Source organism: Hyla sarda, chromosome 5 (genome assembly GCF_029499605.1).
Source record: "Hyla sarda isolate aHylSar1 chromosome 5, aHylSar1.hap1, whole genome shotgun sequence".
Lineage (NCBI taxonomy): Eukaryota > Metazoa > Chordata > Amphibia > Anura > Hylidae > Hyla > Hyla sarda.
This window is the reverse complement of record NC_079193.1, coordinates 152,998,458-153,016,794: the sequence shown is the minus strand read 5'-3', so window position 1 is coordinate 153,016,794 and position 18,337 is coordinate 152,998,458. Positions and strand designations below refer to the sequence as shown.

The window sequence follows — 18,337 nt, the reverse complement described above, 5'->3', positions numbered from 1 at the left end:
GGAATAAAACGCTATACAAGGCAAATAGCAGATTGACAGCGCTTGAGGCTTCCAGACAGCCTGATCTGCCAAATATAGGAAGAAGCTAGTGTCTTTGTTGAAACGTACACTGAAAAGAAATGTATTACCTAACACTAGGACTGAGGATGTTGAAGTAATATTATGAAACTTCTATTATATATAAAGGGTCTTGTGCGGCAGCCCATGAACAGCAAACAAAAGTGAAGCATGTACTTCAGAAGATATGAAAGATATTTTTCATAATACTGGGGAGATTAATAAGTAGACTACCCCAAAATATTGTAGCATACTGCACCAAAAAGAAAATAGAAATATCTTGACCATTTTCAGAGGGGTCAGGATCAACAGAATCCCTTGCCTCTGTTGTTCTGATGGCTTCTCATTGCTTTCTGATGAAGTGTTGACACACAGGAAATGCTGCTTAGCCAATCAATTGAGGCGGGTCAAAATTATTCCAACAGTTGTGGTGGATAAATGACTTGTTGTGACAATTGTTGTATTTTAAAATTGGTAGGAGAAAATATATCATTACAAAAGTGGGAGCAATATTCCCATTATCAGAAATATCTAATTGATTTGTCGCTGCAAATAATTAGCACTATATCTCCAGAAAATGTACATACTGGTAGAATGATATTAGTAGCGTTTATTTTCATGGCTCCCTAAATTAGTGATCAGTTCCCCAGTAGAGAAAAATATCAGCACTACGGTCAGGAGCAAATGGTTTCCTATATCATCAGCTCTGGATTCTGTGAACCCGCTATAATGTGATTGTCATGCTTTAAGCCACAGTTAATACAAATCAGAATTTTAAAAGTGTCAAAAACTATTTCAGACTTCTATAAACTTTAGGGGCATTTTAATTTACCTTAGTGAATGTTTAGTGATGTTTACTATTCTCTGTCATTTTTTATTGCAACTTAGAATCACAGGACTTTTAATTTAGAAATGAATTTGTAGCAGAGGATTAATAGCCACAGACTGTACGACCCAGCGAAAGTGTAAATTTTGCCTTGTTATTACAGAGGGAAATTTTGCAGAGAAGTAGAGTGAGATGATAAATTCTCCCCATCTGCAGCTGTCAGTAACAGCATAATGAGCTGTCCGTCTCCTTGGGTTTATAGTAACATGATGGAGCTTACCTCTTTCTCCTCTTGTTTTTATCCTTCCCACAAGAATCTACATTTACTTTATGTGAAAGAATAGTAACCAGCAGATATTTGATGTGCTTAAACATAAAATTTGGATAGCTATAAAATTTATTTTTGGCCCTGGAAGCACTTGGATACTCTTAACATGGTTCTATGAGGCATAAACATGAAAGTATAAGGGGGAGTTCCTTAGGATCAACATAAGTCAGTCTTAAAGGGGTACTCCGCTGCTCAGCATTTGGAACAAACTGTTCCGAACGCTTGAGCCGGCACCGGGAGCTCGTGAAGTTATAGCCATGCCCCCTCAATGCAAGTATATGGGAGAGGGCGTGATGGCTGTCACGTACCCTCCCATAGACTTGCATTGAGGACGCAGGGCATGATGGCATGAGGGGGCGGGGCTATGACATCACAAGCTCCCGGCTCCAGCATTTGGAACAGTTTGTTCCAAACGCTGAGCAGCGGAGTACCCCTTTAATGCAAAGTGCACTCAAGTGCTAGAATCCATAATATTTTACACCAGCTCCTGGAGTACATTATGTCAAATCCGTTGGGACTTAAGAGACCACACTTCCTTCTCAATAAGGCTCACCGGCAGTGTAAAGAGGGGACAAAAGTTGCAACATTCTGAACCAAACGTTTTGTTCTATCATTTGTGATATTTTTTTTGACCACCAAAAAAATTGGTATCACAAAAGCTAAATAAAATCTCCCACTGTACTATGAGTAAAAATATACAGCTCATCTCAAACCAGGCTTGTCTATGCCATTGTTCATCAAGCACAAATGCACATAAATTTACTCGCCTGGTCAGTGGCCCTTCACCTGTAAAACTACAGCTTTTAACCTCTAGTTGCCTGGGCATTTCACAACAGCTCTGGGGGCCACAAGTGGAGGACCACTTCTTTACATAGTATTCATAATAAAATCCTGGAAGAAGGCGGCATAGCTGAAACGGACGTTGGAGTGGGGGCAATTCCGCTTTCCTGTGGGTATCACCTGTTACTATACGATCTTGTGGTGTGCATAGAGGTTTACAATTTGCTGTTAACTGGGTATATGTGCAATATTTGGCCACTTGGCTGGCACTGTTTGCAATTTGTCTTTATCATATAACCCCTTTATGCATCATTGTTGGACCACCAGACCAGTAGATGGTTTTTGTCTTTTAGGTCTGAGTGACCATTCTGTCATTGTTAAATAAAATATTGATACTTTTTTCATAAATGACTCCAGTGTGCTCTTGTTTTTTGTTATATTAGTGGGAGTTCATATATTAGTGCTATTTTACTATATGGAGCTTTGATACAAATGTGTATTTATACTTGATATACTTAATATATTACATTATAGCTCTATTATTCGCTTGCATATTATTCATAATGTATAGGGGAAAACTTGTCTACAGGACGCTTGTTTAATATTTTATATAAAATACTTACCTCCAGGATAAAAACTCGGTGTAGCATTATTTCTTATTTTTTATTTATGATGTCTGGGATCTAAAGTCCACCATACACATTAGTAAAAAGTCTTCCCAGACAGATAATGTTGGAGGGAAGGATTGAGCATGTTGGATTTTAGATATCTGACCTTTTTGATTTCCAGGAGATAAGCCGCCTCCAGAGCTGTCTGACAGTGGTTTACATCCCCTCTCCTCTTTCAGAAGACATAAATGTTTATGGGGTGAACAGATAAAGATAGCTGTTGGCCAAACAACTATTGAAGGTGTATGGGCATCTTTAGCGTTGTAAAAAATAGAGAAGCTCCCTCACATTTAAGATGATGTATATTATCAGAAGGATTGACATGAAGATGCGTTTAGGCTAATATGCAATAAACATTTAAATAGGTTATTCCAAGATTACAACTAATATCCTATCCTCTGAATAGATGATAAGAGCCTTATATGTGGTGCCCAACTGCTGGAACCCCGTTGCTTATGAGAATTGGGGTATCCAGGTGCCCAGGTTTAAACAGAGTGCTGGTCGAGTATGTTGGTCGAGTCTATGATAACTAAGTACAACAAAAGGTGGATAACTTGTTATCCTAGGACAACACCTTTAAATTATTATCTAAGTATATGAGCACTGGGTTTAATATAACTTTTACAACCTTTTATCTTACCTAGCATTTTTCATGCATGAATTTATTATCTGTACACGACAGAATAACTGTATAGAATATAGAGCTGAATGGGGGAAAATATTGTAAGTGACAGCAATGGTTAGGTGGTTTATTTATATAGATTTGGGAAAATGAAATATTCTGGAAATAAATACTAAGCTGTAAGGATTCAGTGAAGGACTCCCTATTTCTCAGCATATATTTGTTCTCTATCAATGCAGAATGATCTTCTAAATCCACACATGACATTGTTTTCCTGCGTTTTAATGAACAGAACAGGCTAGTTACACTTTGTAATATATGTTCACTGAAAGGAAGAGGGAGCATTAAATCATTGTGCCGTGTGATGAATGGTTTGTACTGTACATTGAAGAATACATTGAACAAACTGGCATAGAAGTCAGTGAACATGAAATCAGCTATTAGAAGGGAGCTTGTGAACAAATCCTGAAGCTGATATGCATCTTTTGATTAATGCCCTATCAATCATCCGTAGTGGTTACCTTAGCAAAGTCAGCCTGTAATCATTCATAGTTCCTTTCAAGAACACTGGCAGGGACTATGGGCTTGTAATAACTGAACATTATTACTGATTTCCTCCCAACTCTTGCAGAGAACAATTACCATGTTCCCCATGTTTGGGCTTTGCATTATGAAGAGAAAAAAAAAAGTAGCACGGAGTAAAATGAAAAGAGTTTTGTTCAAATACTGCCAACATTCTCTTAGGGTATTTCTAATGATAGTCTGTCCTAAACGACAAAAAGCTCTTGCAAGTCATAATAATAGTAATATAATTACTCGGAATCAGTCCTGTTTTGGGCTGCGCTTTATCAAGAAGGCATAATAATGAAAATCGTTGGTATTATTTGCTTTAATGAGTTAATTTGCCCGTAATTATAAAATGTGTATATTTTAATCTAATGTGGCTGAATGTGAGAGGTGTTCATTTATCTTAGAAGTGACTGCTAATCTACAGGAGAAAAACAAAGCATTTCAAAGTCCACTATACTGGCCATCCACTATTTTATCTAGCACATAGCAGACGGGAAAGACATCTTAAATGGGTTTTTAAAATTATAGAAAATAAAACATTGTGCAGTAGCGGAGGCTTCATTAATTTACAAGCTTGCTGCATGAATGGATATATCTGTATTTCCCTGAGTCAAAACCTTGCCAAAGCAACATCTTTATTGACTTTATATGTTTTCTCTAAGCCTGTACAGATTCTCCAGTTTTCCCTACAATCCAAAAGCAAACTGATCAATTGGCTTCCCGTGAAAATAACCATAGAGTATGCATGGGAAAATAGACTGTGAGCCCCGATGGGCTAGGGATGTGTGTCTAAGTGGAGGGGCTGGTGGAATATGCTCCCCTGTTTTCTGAGGGGTGTGATAGGGGCCAAAGGAAAATAGTTCTGCCTTGGGGGTCAGAGCTCAATCTTTGCCCTGTGTCAAAGAACACTGAATACTAAACATATAAGGAGGAAGAGTAGCATTTCTTATACTGCTTGTGAAATCCCACCCACATCCGCTGCACTTAATCTACTAAAAGTTGCATACCTCTTAATAAATCCAGTGCAAAGTTGGTGTAGATTTGTATCTCCATTTAACCCGATAACGACCATGGACGAGTATAGACGTCCAGGTTGGCGGGCGTTCCCGCACCTGGATGTCTATACTCGTCCATTATTCCCGTGGGTGCTGCCCAGTGCACCCACGCGATCGCGGCAGGGACTCGGCTGTATCACACAGCCGGGACCCTGCTGCACTGCCAGGACCGAAGTAAACTTCGGTCCCGGCAGTTTTAACCCTTACAGCCGCGGTCGGAAGTGACCGCGGGCTGTAAGTGTTATGACAGAGGGAGGGAGCTCCCTCTGTCTCCTCTGCAGCACCCCGCATCGCGATCGCGGGGTGCTGCGTGTAATACGCGGCTGGCCGGGACCTGCCGCACTGCCGGGAGTGAAGTTCACTTCACTCCCGACAGTTTAACCCTTACAGCCGCGGTCAGAAGTGACCGCGCGCTGTAAGGAGTTCTGACAGAGGGAGGGGGCTCCCTCTGTCTCCTCTGCAGCACCCCGCAGCGCGATCGCGGGGTGCTGTGTGTGGCCGCACTGCCGGGAGTGAAGTTCACTTCACTCCTGACAGTTTAACCCCTACAGCCACGGTCAGAAGTGACCGCGCGCTGTAAGGAGTTCTGACAGAGGGAGGGGGCTCCCTCTGTCTCTTCTGCAGCACCCCGCATCGCGATCGCGGGGTGCTGCTGCATACCTGGGCTGCCGGGGGTCCTACAAAGACCCCCAGGTCTGCCCTGGGTATTGCCTGAGAGGCACGTCCTAATATGCTGCCTGCTAGTGAAAACTGGCAGGCAGCATATAACTGCAATGCTTTGGAATGCTAAGTATTCCAAAGCATTAAAAAGTGTAAAAATAAATAAATAAATAAATAAAATAAAAGTGTCAAAATAAATAAAAATGTAATAAAAGTGTAAAAAAAAATATATATATTAAAAATACATTTATTAAATGAATCTAATAAAAAAAAAAAAGCATAATGTGTAGGATCGCATTGGCGGACATCCGCAGCATGTAATATGCTGCGGATGTCCGCCACGTGATCCTACACATTATGCAGCAGTCACGGTAATGAGCTTGCTGCTGCGGCTGGGTAGCTTTGTGCATCCACTCATAGCGGCGGATTTCCCGCCAGCAGTCATGAGCAGACACACTGAGCTACCCAGCCGCAGCAGTAATGGATATATTCGCCATGAGCGGTTGCTTATTCCTAAAACATGGCAGATATATCCATCAGGAGCCTTATCTGTCACAGACAGACGCGTTATACTGCCAGCCGACCAAGGACCAATCAGAGAGGTCCCTGGTCCAGCCAATAACTTGTAGGGGTGCGGTATATAAATGGGGTCACTTGTGGGGGTGGGGGTACTGTTCTGCCCTGAAAGCCAAATGGCGCTCCTCTCCTTCTGAGTCCTACCACGCGGCCAAGGAACCATATATGGCCAAAGCGGGGGTATTTCCGAACATGGGACAAGCAGCTAAATAAAATATAGGGTGCATTTCTTTCAATATCAGAAGTGATGTACAAAAAATATGCCCCCCAAATGATGCATTTGTGAAAAATTGCAATTTTCGAATTTTTAACACTGACTTTGTAATAATTCCTGCCAAAAAACTATGGTGTTAAAATACTCACTGTACCCCCTAGCGAATACCTTGAGGGGTCTAGTTTTTAAGATGGGGTCATTTGGGGGGGGGGTGTTCCTATGTTTTACTACCTTTTAATTTCTGCAAACCTTGCATAGTACATAAAAAAAGATGTACTTTTCAAATTTTCTAAATTTTAAGAATTTCAAGTTAAATTGTTAGGCTTCTAACTAATTTAAAATGTTAATTAAAAACTAAAAAATGACGTCAAAATAAAGTAGACATCTGAAAGTATAAGTTTCATAAACTATTTGGTCAGTATGTATAAATATATGCAACCAATAAGTGTAAAAATAGCATCGTAATTTTTTGTAAAAATTTCATGATTTTTTTGCATTGTAAAAAAAAACTACAAATGATATCAGCTTACTTTTACTATGTACATGAAGGACAACTTGTGACAAAAAAACTATGTTAGAATTATTGTGATTGGCAAAACGTTACCAGAGTTATTCTCTAATAAAGACAGACATCCCCGATTTGAAAAAACAGGCCTGGTCTTTCAGGGGCGTACAGGTTTATTATTGGTCCATAGTTAAGCCACGCCCCTTCACACAAAGCCAAACCTTGTTTTTCATTATTCGTTTTATTGGAACAGTAAAAAACCACCGGTTTACAGTAGGGAGAGCATCAATACTGAGGTGTTAAATACAGAGAAAATACAGTATACATCTCACGCATTGACGTATAAAGGTAATCGATCCAAGTGTATACTCGGAGAAAAATATATAGGATAGTCCGGCATCAATAAAAATAGAACATAAAACATAACTATTCAGTCCTGCAAATGTGCAAAACATTTCCGTCTTACCCAATCCGTCAAAAACAGATTACATAACATACCGGATGCCTGTGTCAAGGCTGCCTGTACAATGACGGGATAGAGAAAAGGGGGGGGGGGGATTGACACAGGCGGCAGACAAAGGAGCTTTCAATTACGGTATCAAGGAGCATAGGTTACGCATCTCAGGAGGTGCACACTGTGTGAGAGGAGCACCAATCACCCCACACCTTGTAGAACTTATCAGGACATTTTCTATTCTTATAGACAATATGCATAAACGGGAGAGTCCCGTTAACTAGTTTCTTCCATTTAGAACATGTGGAAGGTCTAAGATCCATCTAACGGAGGGCCACCACTTTACGTGCTAGAAACAGAGACTCCCTGAGAAGTATTCGGACATGATGTGGCCACACCTCCTCATCCAGGATACCAAAGAAGACAAAGAAGAGGGTCTCTAGGGGGTGTAGGTTATACAAAAGTAGCTAAAAGCTGAAGGACCTCCGTCCAAAACTGCACCACATAGGTGCAGTCCCAGATGAGATGCCAAAAGTCTGCCCTAGGCGCATGACAACGATGACATGCCGCTGAGTCATAACAACCCATAGCCAACAGTCTAACAGGAGTATTATAGCTGTAATGGATAATAAATAACTGAATCAATTTATTTTTGGCCGCTGGAGGAACCAAGGTGTGAGACGCCTGAACCTCCTCCCACTGTTCAACGGACATCTCAGGACAGAGCCAAACCTTGTATGCATCATAATTATGGAACTACTTAGTGGCAGTTCCATGGTGGCCAGACTATAAACATGGCCAGTCTGGCTTTATTAGTGTATGGAAGGCTACCAACCAAAAGGAAAGAAAAGAAAGACAGATCTATGCCATCAAGTTCTCTTTCAAAATACCAGATATTTTATTAAAGTATTACCAAATATTGAAAACAAGACATAAAAAAAAACGTAAAAAGCTCAACACTGTACAAATATTTAAAACAGGTGCTTCATAGGGTCCAGTAAAACAACACACTTGAAAATATAATACTATAAATAAACAGTAACACAAAACAAATAACAGTAAAAGGATGAAGTGCCAGATCAGAGACCCCCCTAAGATAAATGTATCCCACAAATGAAATATCAATAAGTGATTCATGTGGGTAAAAAAGCCACACATGTATCTCTGTGGGACAAAGCTTCCTCAGAGGTACCTGTCTCTAGGATATATCTTTTGAGGCCTTCTTCTAAAAGATCAGCCAGGCCAGATTTAGTGTGCTTACAGCCTGGTCACCCTGACACCTCTACTGAATGGCTCCACCTCCATGAATCCTACAAGCTAATTTGCATACAGCGCATGTAAGGATTTAACTTCTTATTTTGCATAATACATAAAACACTAACACTTAAAGTAAAAGCAAGTGGAGGAAGTGTAGGGACATAAAACCTATTTTAAAAAAAAGAACAAGAAAAAAAGCCCACATCTAGTCCGAAGGTGTACAGTTGCATAAAGAAGAAAATGTGAGAATTAAACTTAGATTCTTGTTATCTTCTATTAGCAACTGGATTGTATCACTGGGAACAATTTACTTGAGGAGCATGCAATAAAGAGTGGTTTGGCAATGCCTGCTTGCAGAGTGAAGTCTTTATGCTGTTATATAATTTTCCTCAGAATTGAACCGTAGGCTCAGGAACACAGAGGAGTAATGAAGTGATGACAGGTATTAGCATGCATAATGGGCTTTAATAGACATTTAATGATGTTAAACTGGAAGAGAGAGACGGGATCTCCCATCGGAATATCCCCACACTGAAATGCATTGATCAGCAGTCTTACAGCAGGTTTTAATGCAAGCTGCTCTGTCGGAAATTCTTTTTAGGTGACAATCTGGCTGAGTCGGACCTTCCGTTGCTTTTTTGAAATTTTTTTTAAATGAGTGATATGACAAGCGTTGTGTACAAGACGCATTTACCATTTGATTTTCCTTCCTGATAATGTGATTTAAATACTTATGTGGTGTGACTAAAGCCTTGTGTAGTAAGACTTTTATGAGTTTTCACATTCTAAGATTTAAGATTTAAAGGATCTCACCTTACATAAGTTGTACTAGAAAATCATGTGTACAATTTTATTTCTTAAAATTTTTTTTTAACATTCTGTACAACGTTAATAAATTTTGTTGTAAGTTGCTATCAATCTAGTTTTATATTTCTTGTGCAGTTATACATAGTTGAAAGTGAATGACTACTTGGACCTTTTGTAATATTATGTTTTGTTACTCTTTTCAGCCCAGCGTTGAGTTTTACGTACCCACCTACCCCAGTCTCCTTGCAACAGATGCATCAACATATAATAAATCGGCAGCATAGTATAGGCTCAGCTTTTGGACACAGCCCTCCACTTATACATCCAGCACCCACATTTCCCAGCCAGAGAACCGTTCCAGGAATTCCTAGTGTCTTGAATCCAATCCAGGTCAGCGTCGGTCCATCAGAGGTCACACAGGTAAGATTTTATCCTTAATCTGCCTATTAAATTGTACTGTTAGGTCTCAACATAATTTTACTGCATATCTATAGAAATAAACTAATCACCCAAAACATTAAACACAACTGCCGAATCTTGAGTTAATTTCCCTGATGCCTCCAAAAATGTTTTGATCACTTGAGGCCTGAACTCCACAAGACCTCTGGTTACCAAGACTTTAGCAGAAGATTCTTTAAAAAGTACCTGTCACCAATTAATCTTTTCTAAACTAATTCTATGTTCCCTTACTACTCCTAACACTCCTCCCACCCTTAAAAAAAATTCAGAGCTTTAAAGGGGTTCTCCGATGCTTAAACATCTTATCCCCTATCCAAAGGATAGGGGATAAGATGCCTGATCGCGGGAGTCCCGCCGCTGGGGACCCCCGGGATCATGCACGTGACACCCCGTTTGTAATCAGTCCCCGGAGCAGGAGAAAGTGGGCATTTCCCAGCAGGCATGAAATCACTGAAGCCTGCTGGGGGACCACTTCCACCCTCACAGTGTTGCAGTGTTGTAATGAATAGAATACCTTAAGCTCTGTGCAGCAGCTTTCAGTCTGTGAATCTTTCATTGAGGCTCTTTGCAGCTTTCAGTCTGTGCAGCTGTCAGTGAGGCTCTTTGCAGCTGTCAATCAAGCTCAGTGCAGAAAAACACTTCCAGTACAAGCAGGAGACCAAAATCTGAGATTTTGACCAGATGGAATGTGTTCTGCCTAAGAAGGGAGACCCCTGGTGGTCAGAAGTATACAGCAGAAAAACTAACATAAAACAGTTTTTTTTTTCTTTTTAATAGAAGCCAATTACAAAAGTCCTGTAAGTTGAAATGTGGGATCTCTATTGATCAGACCTCGTCATTTTCCACAAATCATCCTTTATCAATGTTTGAACCTTGCCAGGGCACATTATTCTGCTATAAAAGGCTTCTGTGCTAAAGGGATTAAGGGACTTTACTTTACATTTAAATGGCCTCAGGTTGGGGTAAAAAATCTAAACTAAACACAAAAGCTGAAAAACTGTGTCATCTGCTCAAATTCCTGTCAACTCCATTCTGATGATGCCAAGTCCCGCTGCTGGGCACTTTCCTGGTCTTTGTCTCAACACAATTACCTGCTCACTCTATCACTGACTGGGGTAGGCCACTTGTATTGGGACCAATACCAGGAAGTGCTAAGAATTGGGACAGGGAGTATTTGTTTACTAGTATTCTGGCAATGTGTACTATTTACTAGTATTCTGGCAATATGTACTACAATAGATCTTCAGTAGGATCAGGCCAGACTGGAATCCTTCATTTCTCTCCTTTGGGTTACTTTTGGTAGGTATTACCCACTGAATATGATGAAAACCCCATAACCTCTGCCATCTCAAAAATACTGTTTTCTAGTTATCTAGCCATCAAAATTTGGCCATTGTCAAAGACATTAAGATACTTACATATTTCCTGTTTACTGGTCTATTCACATCTACAGTATTCTGCACAGATTTGATGTGCAAATTTGATGCACAGGATTTTCTGTTGCAGATTTCAATGTAAACTGTGACTGAACACAGCTTGAAATCCAGCGCACCAAATCTTCGCAGAATATTGTACTTATGAATTGACCCTACAATACACCATTTTTACGAACTTTTTGTTTACTTGCTGCTATATATATCTCATCCCTGATAGGTGTCACAGTAAGATATTCAGTCTTACTTTTAATGTTATGGCTGATCAGTGTTTATTTGACTGTTTATTTGACTGTTTATTTCAATGTTTACATTTCACTGTTTGTTCTTTTTTTTCTTTGGATAAAGGGTATTATGTAGAAATATTTGTACTTTCAAAACTGTTCAGGGTGTCTGCAAAAAACAAAAAAAATAAAACAAAACAAACTTATCTGCCGCCTATTACCCATTTGTATCATTTCAATAGTGCCAGTCCTTGCTATCAGCATATCCTGTTCTTTATCCCAGCACATAGGAGTGCCAGTCACTGGTTGCAATGGTGACCTGCCTCAACCAGTGATTAGCTGAGCGGGTACTTCCTATGTGTTAGGACAGAGAACAGTAAGTGCTGACAGCGGGGACCAGCACCATTGAAACAGTACCAATGGGGGATATGTGGCAGATAAGTACATATATTTAATTTAAAAACAGTAAAGCAGTTTTATATGTAAAACTGATTTTCCAGATAATCCCTTTAACCGGTTGTCTTCTAAGGATGAGCTGGCTCGTCCTCACACGGCAAGCGGTGTATGGCGCGGGCTCCCGACTCGAGCCCCCGCCATACCGGCCAGCCCCCAGCTGATTCCTGTAGCTGGGCGCCAGCATTAATAGCCGACATGCCGGCTATTAACCCTTTGGATCGCCGTTTTCAAAGTTGACAGCGGCATCTAAAGGGACATTTAAATGATCCCTGGTGGTTCAGTGGGGGTGGATCGTAACCCCACCCCTGCAGCACGATCACAGGGGGGTGATCCACTGTGGAGGTAGCCGGAGGGCTTACCTCTCCTGCTGGGGCTGTCCCGGCTCTGTGATTGATTGAGTCTGGCTGAAACAGACTTTATCAATCAGGTGCAGAGCACACAGATCAATGTGGTTCAATGTGGTTCAATGTGGATCTATATGATAAATCTATAGATTCCTTCTAAAAGTCCCCTAAGGGGACTAAAAGTGTAAAAAAGAAGTTAAATAAAAAGGTTAACACTCCCCTTTTCCCAAATTCCATATAAAAATATGTAAACATAAGAAAGTTAAACATATGTGGTAGTGTGAATGTCCGAACTATAAAAATATAATGTTAATTAACTGCACGGTGAATGGCGTACACGTAAAAATATTCCAAAGTCTAAAATTGCATATTTTTGCTCACTTTGTATACCCTAAAAAATGTATGACTATAAATGATATAATTATCAAAACAAAATGGCACCAATAATCAGATCATGGTGCATGAAATGAGTTCTCATACTGCCCCATATATGGAAAAATAAAAAAGTTATAGGGGTCAGAAGATGACAATTTTACACATACTAATTTAGGTGCATGTAGTTATAATTTATTTTAAGTAGTAAAATAAAATAAAAGCTACATAAATTAGGTATCCTTGTAACTGTATGGACCTACAGAATGAAGATATGGTGGCAATTATTACAGAAAAGTGCACTGCATATATTCGGAAGCCCACAAAAGTGACAAAATTGCGTTTTTTTTTTTTTGTGTTTTTTTTTTTCAATTTTGCCCCACAAATATTTTTTTTCTGGTTTTGACGTAAATTTTGTGGTGAAATGATTGATGTCATTACAAAGTACAATTTGTGGCGCAAAAAAAAAAAGCATATGGGTCTATATGGGCAAAATTGAAAGCATTATGATTTTTAGAAGGTGATGAGGAAAAAACTAAAGTGCAAAAATGGAAAAACCCTGCGTCCTTAAGGGGTTAAGTATACTGTCTAATATGAGCCTAATATGAACACTGGCAAGATGCTAGATTTCTTATATGTGCTATAGACACATTTTCAAATACAATCTTTTGCTGGGTTATACATATTTAAAGGATAATAGAAAACTTGTTCAGTTGGATTTGCAGATTTACCTTCTAGAAGACATTTTAAACTAAAGTTTCTGAAATATTTGTTATGGTTGCACATCAATGGATTTTTTTTAAAATATGAAAATGTGATTGCGCTCATGTATCATAGTCCATCCTAGGCTATCACTTCAAAGCTGTAGGATGGATTGTAGAGGAGTAATGCGGAGCATACATTATACTCACATACATCATTCCTGTCTGGCCCATTGTTTTTCTTGTATGTTTGCCCATGTCGTGGATGTCTTACATTATGCACATCATTATATTAACATGTGATTCCACCGGGCTCCTAATTAATTGTCAGTGGAACCTTCTGTCTCTTGTCTTCATTGGTAATGAACAGCTGTAGACACCACTCTCATCTCTGAGCATACTCCAGCTTCTGTAGAAGTCAACATGATGAATTTCCAAGGGAGACACTTTTTCTTCTAAATGTAGACATATACATACATATCTCACCCATTCCTGCAGTCCCCAGATACAAGGTACCTTAGACAACAATGAGGTAATTACCTAATGTAAACCAACAAGGTCAATTTCATATGGGTTATGGCCACAAGTCCTCCCCAACTGCATCTCTAACATGAACTAACCGCATTGTAGAGATCTGTAGTCAGTAGATTGCAGACTGGCCAGCACTTGTGGTCATGATATGGGATAAAGACTATGCCCAAATTACACTCGGAAGAAAGCAGTGCATATATGGCTCCCACGTGGTAATACAGTGAGTTATAGGGACCAGATTGTGGGACTAGAGAGGAATGTTCATGCAGGCAGATAAAACAATTCCATTTGATGAAAAATGGAAAGTAAATGCTGATATATACATCATTTACTGTCCACGAGACAAGCATATTCTGGATGTACTTTATGATATGTCAAGTCTTTTCCTTGCTGTCCCATGTGGAGACAATGTTAATTGCACAGCAATAGGAATCAAATACTGCAATACATACTGTTTATTTACTAAGTGAGTCAGTGATATTGCTGTTCAAAGTGTTTATACTTACATAAGAACCACGGACTGACAACAATTTTTGTGAGAAAAGTGATGCAAACTAGAATTTTATTGTCAGTGGCTCAAAAAGTGTTTGGTCACCCCCACTCTAACATGCAAAACATATTAAATTGACAGTATACATGCTTTAATGCTGACAATATCCTGAGTTCCTGCTACAGGTCACATGTTGCCTGTCACAGGGGTTGCCACCTTTCTTGCAAAAAAATAACGGCCATGCTAATTTGCATAATTAATTATATATGCGTGACATCACAGGAAACACATATGCGGGGGAAATTTTTGTCCTATTCTGACCCCTATAACTTTATTATTTCTCCTTATACAGGCCTGTATGAGGGCTCTTTTTTTGTGCCCCGATCTGTAGATTTTAACAGTACCATTTTTGTTTTGATGGGACTTTTTGATCACTTTTTTTTTTTAGCAAATTCGGGTGTTGCAGTTAGTTAGTAACTACAACTCCCAGCTTGCCCTGATACAGCCTGTGGCTCAGCATCTGCCATAAATGGAAACTACAACTCTCAGCACCAGGGGCGCTTCCACCTGTTGCTAAACTACAACTTCCAGCGTGCTGGCTGCCCGGGCATGCTGGGAGTTGTAGTTTTGCAACAGCTGAAGGCGCTCTGGTTGGGAAACACTGATATAGCATATGGTGCAATATTCTGGGAGTTGGAGGATTGGTTGGATAAATACCAGCCATTGCATTGCCCGTATTTTTAATATAAAAATACTGTCAGGGTCGCCAAAATACTGGCTGAGCTTGAGCTGGTAAAATACCAGCCAGGTGGCAACCCTACCTGTCATTGTGTGTAGTTACTCTTCTGCTGAAGTTGCATTCATTGGTCCCAGAGTTAGCTTTTTGCATTCCATATCCGCATCAAAAGTGACATAACGTACCGGGCCCAAGAAATGTTAAGGCCTTACTAAGCATGCAGGACTCATGTGTAAAAGGCAATTTTCAGCTTATAGCTACGAGCATGCTCTGTGCATTTACACCTCTATTGTAGCAGCAGGAAGCAGTGGATGTTATCAGCAGTGTCACTTGGGACTAAGAGGTAGGTTACATTGTGTTATGTAGAGGAAACAGTTTGGAACACCTGGAAACCCCTAATGCCTCCCTTATGCAACTGTATTCAGCATTAATTTTTCTTGTAAAAAGCATCATTACTGTCAAGAGTATTTTTTATTTTTATTTACTAGATGAATAACATGTATTTAGTTTTCTAGCATTTTACAATTCCTATATTAAGAACAAAAATGTTTAAAAATACAAAATGAAAAATGACACAAAAATGTAGCATTTTTCCTAAAAACACTGTGTGTGAAACAACCCAAATGCTCTAAATTTCCTTCAGGAAAAACTGCATTTATATACTTATACCTACTGTAAAGTACATTATGTAACACTTATGCCTGTTTGTTACAAGCTTATCTTATTGTCCAGCAGAATAAACCAACAAGTGAGTCTGCAGTGAGCAGTACAGGGGATCCAATGCACAATAAGCGGTCTAAAATCAAGCCTGAGGATGAGCTGCCAAGTCCTATTGCTGGAAGCATACAGGTAACAATAACACTGTTTATATTTTTCATGATATGCATTGCTTTTATGTCTTTCTTTTCCTTTTGAAGCATATTTTTTTAAATAGGTCTGAAACTCTGTTCGACCTTTTTCATAATGTTCTTTTGTAATCATCTAAACCTCATATTTTAATTCTGTATCTCCAAATACCCTCAAATAAAGTTTAAGGAGTTGTCCCGTCCCTGTTCATATGTTCTATTCGGATATATGGAAGGCCTTTTCTGTGAGTTAGAGTAGACAACTGTTGCAAGTAGGAGCTGAACATATAAGGGGGAGATAATCAAAATATGCCTAAAGTTGGCCATACATTTTTAATAATGTTTTTTCAGCCAACAGTTATTTCTCCTGGCCTTCCGATACAGTTTAATGATCAGCAAGGTCAAACATTCATGCTTCCCTTGTGGAAAGGGAGGGGTAAGCTGCCATCAGAATGCTCTGGCACCAGCTTATCCCTCCTGGAACAAAAGGGATGTGTATCAAAAATCCATCAAGCCTAGGGTCAGGAGGCCACCGTATATTTTAGAAAATCTGGCGCATCTTCAGACTGCCTAATCTTAATTTGTACCATCCTTGAGTTTGCTTACTTTTATGCCAAAAATGTGCTTCCAAAAGTGCCACACTTTTGGTACATTTAAACCACCCCCACTTTCAGCGAGGTCACACCCATCTTTGGGTAAGCTATACATCCATATCAAGCATGGTGCAAAAATGTCTACAAAAAAAAACTGTCTAAGGCTCCTTTTACACGACAGGTATCATCCTGTAAAACCTCTGTTATTACTCCTGGCAAAAAGTCCTGAAAACGGCCGGCAAAAAATCCCTTTCATGTCAATGGGATTTTTTGACCATCCTTTTTCATCAGGTATGTCTGTTTTTACTATGTCCGTTATTTGTGCCGGCACAAAAGACGGTGCATGCACTCATTTTTGGTCCGGCAAAAATAATGGGGAAAAATAGTAATGGCAGCTAAAATTTAACATTGAAGTCTATGTCATTGTCCGTTTTTTAACATCCTTTTTTTGTACTGAGCATGCTCAGTACAGCTTAACAAAATAAGGGTTAAAAACCTGATTTAAAAAAAAAACGATGTTACTGGTAATAACGAATGATAATGGATGAACAACATCAGGTTTTTTAAGAAAAAAAACATAAAGAATAACGCATGATGGTCATTAGTTATCATCCGTTATTATCAGTTATTGCGTCCATTTTTTTCATCTGTTATTGTAAAATAACAGCAGTAAAAAAGCAGGATTATACCTGTAGTGTGAAAGGGGCCTTAGCCAGTTTTTTTTTTTTTTTTAACTTTATTTAGTTATTTATTTCATTAATTTATTTAGTTATTTATTTAACCTCAGTTTGCACCAGATTTTAGATGCAGTCAGCTTTGATGAACATAGCTCATTGCTTCCTGGATGGCTTTATTTTACAAATGAGTTGTTTATTAGGTATAACCATTTAAAATGACAGTCACAGAGTTTAATAGTAGCTTTGTAACAGAGTCAGCCTCCAGGATACTCCCCCTAGTGGCATCTTCTGGGAGCCAGAATGTTTGTTTGTTCCTGTGTAAATAAGACAATTTGGAATACCAGTCCCACTAGGCTATTGTATCGGGATGTTTCTACCAATGTTTTGATAATTATTTGTTATCATGAATAGATATCTTATTTTGATCTATATGTTAAGTTCTCAAAAAAATAAAAGGTTTACAAATGAGTGTTTATGCCTTTTGAAAAAAAAATTATAATAATTCTGACCATAACACAGTGTCTTTACCTATAGATGAATGTTGTATGCAGATCACTGCCAATATGTTAAAGTTTGAGCTATTAGGCAGCCCCCCTCATCATTTAACATTCCCATCTTTTAACTCTGTGTCTAGGATCAGCCAGATGGAATGACTCTGGTGAAAGAGGAGGGGGACAAAGATGAAAGTAAACAAGAGCCTGAAGTAGTCTATGAGACAAACTGCCACTGGGAAGCCTGCTCCAGAGAGTTTGACACACAAGAACAGCTAGTGCATGTAAGTTAATGGAATTCAGGAACTGGGGTTTGAAAGCTATGTGACCTTTCTCCACAGAGGTCAGGGTCTTTGACCCTGTGTTGAGTCAAGTTTCTTAGCCAGCAGCATTGCATGCTGGAGAGGACTTTATGAGTTTCAAAGCATAAAGGGAAGTCTTAGCCATGGTGCTTGACCTGTTCAGTCAGCTAAAGCTTACTGCAAAATTCAATAAAGTCTTCAGCTGAGAGTGTAATGGCTCTGATCTTGTAAGCCAGCAAACATTATTTTTTTCTGTAAAAGACTTTGATATTTATTGAGTAATAGTAATCTGAACATGAATTAA

General features: G+C 39.2%; 1 protein-coding gene across 7 annotated transcripts in view; it reads left to right on the top strand.

Annotated features, from left to right (window-relative positions):
* The window catches only part of GLI3 (GLI family zinc finger 3), a 223,574-nt gene that overhangs the window by 174,736 nt on the left and 30,501 nt on the right, over positions 1–18,337 (top strand). For 5 of the 7 annotated variants that reach the window (XM_056520512.1, XM_056520509.1, XM_056520511.1 and 2 more), the window contains 3 exons: positions 9,583–9,799; positions 15,858–15,974; positions 17,875–18,015. In XM_056520512.1, coding sequence (XP_056376487.1) covers positions 9,583–9,799; positions 15,858–15,974; positions 17,875–18,015 — 475 coding nt within the window. The remainder of the gene's footprint in view (positions 1–9,582; positions 9,800–15,857; positions 15,975–17,874; positions 18,016–18,337) is intronic. The other 2 variants (XM_056520514.1, XM_056520513.1) reach the window with 1 other exon arrangement.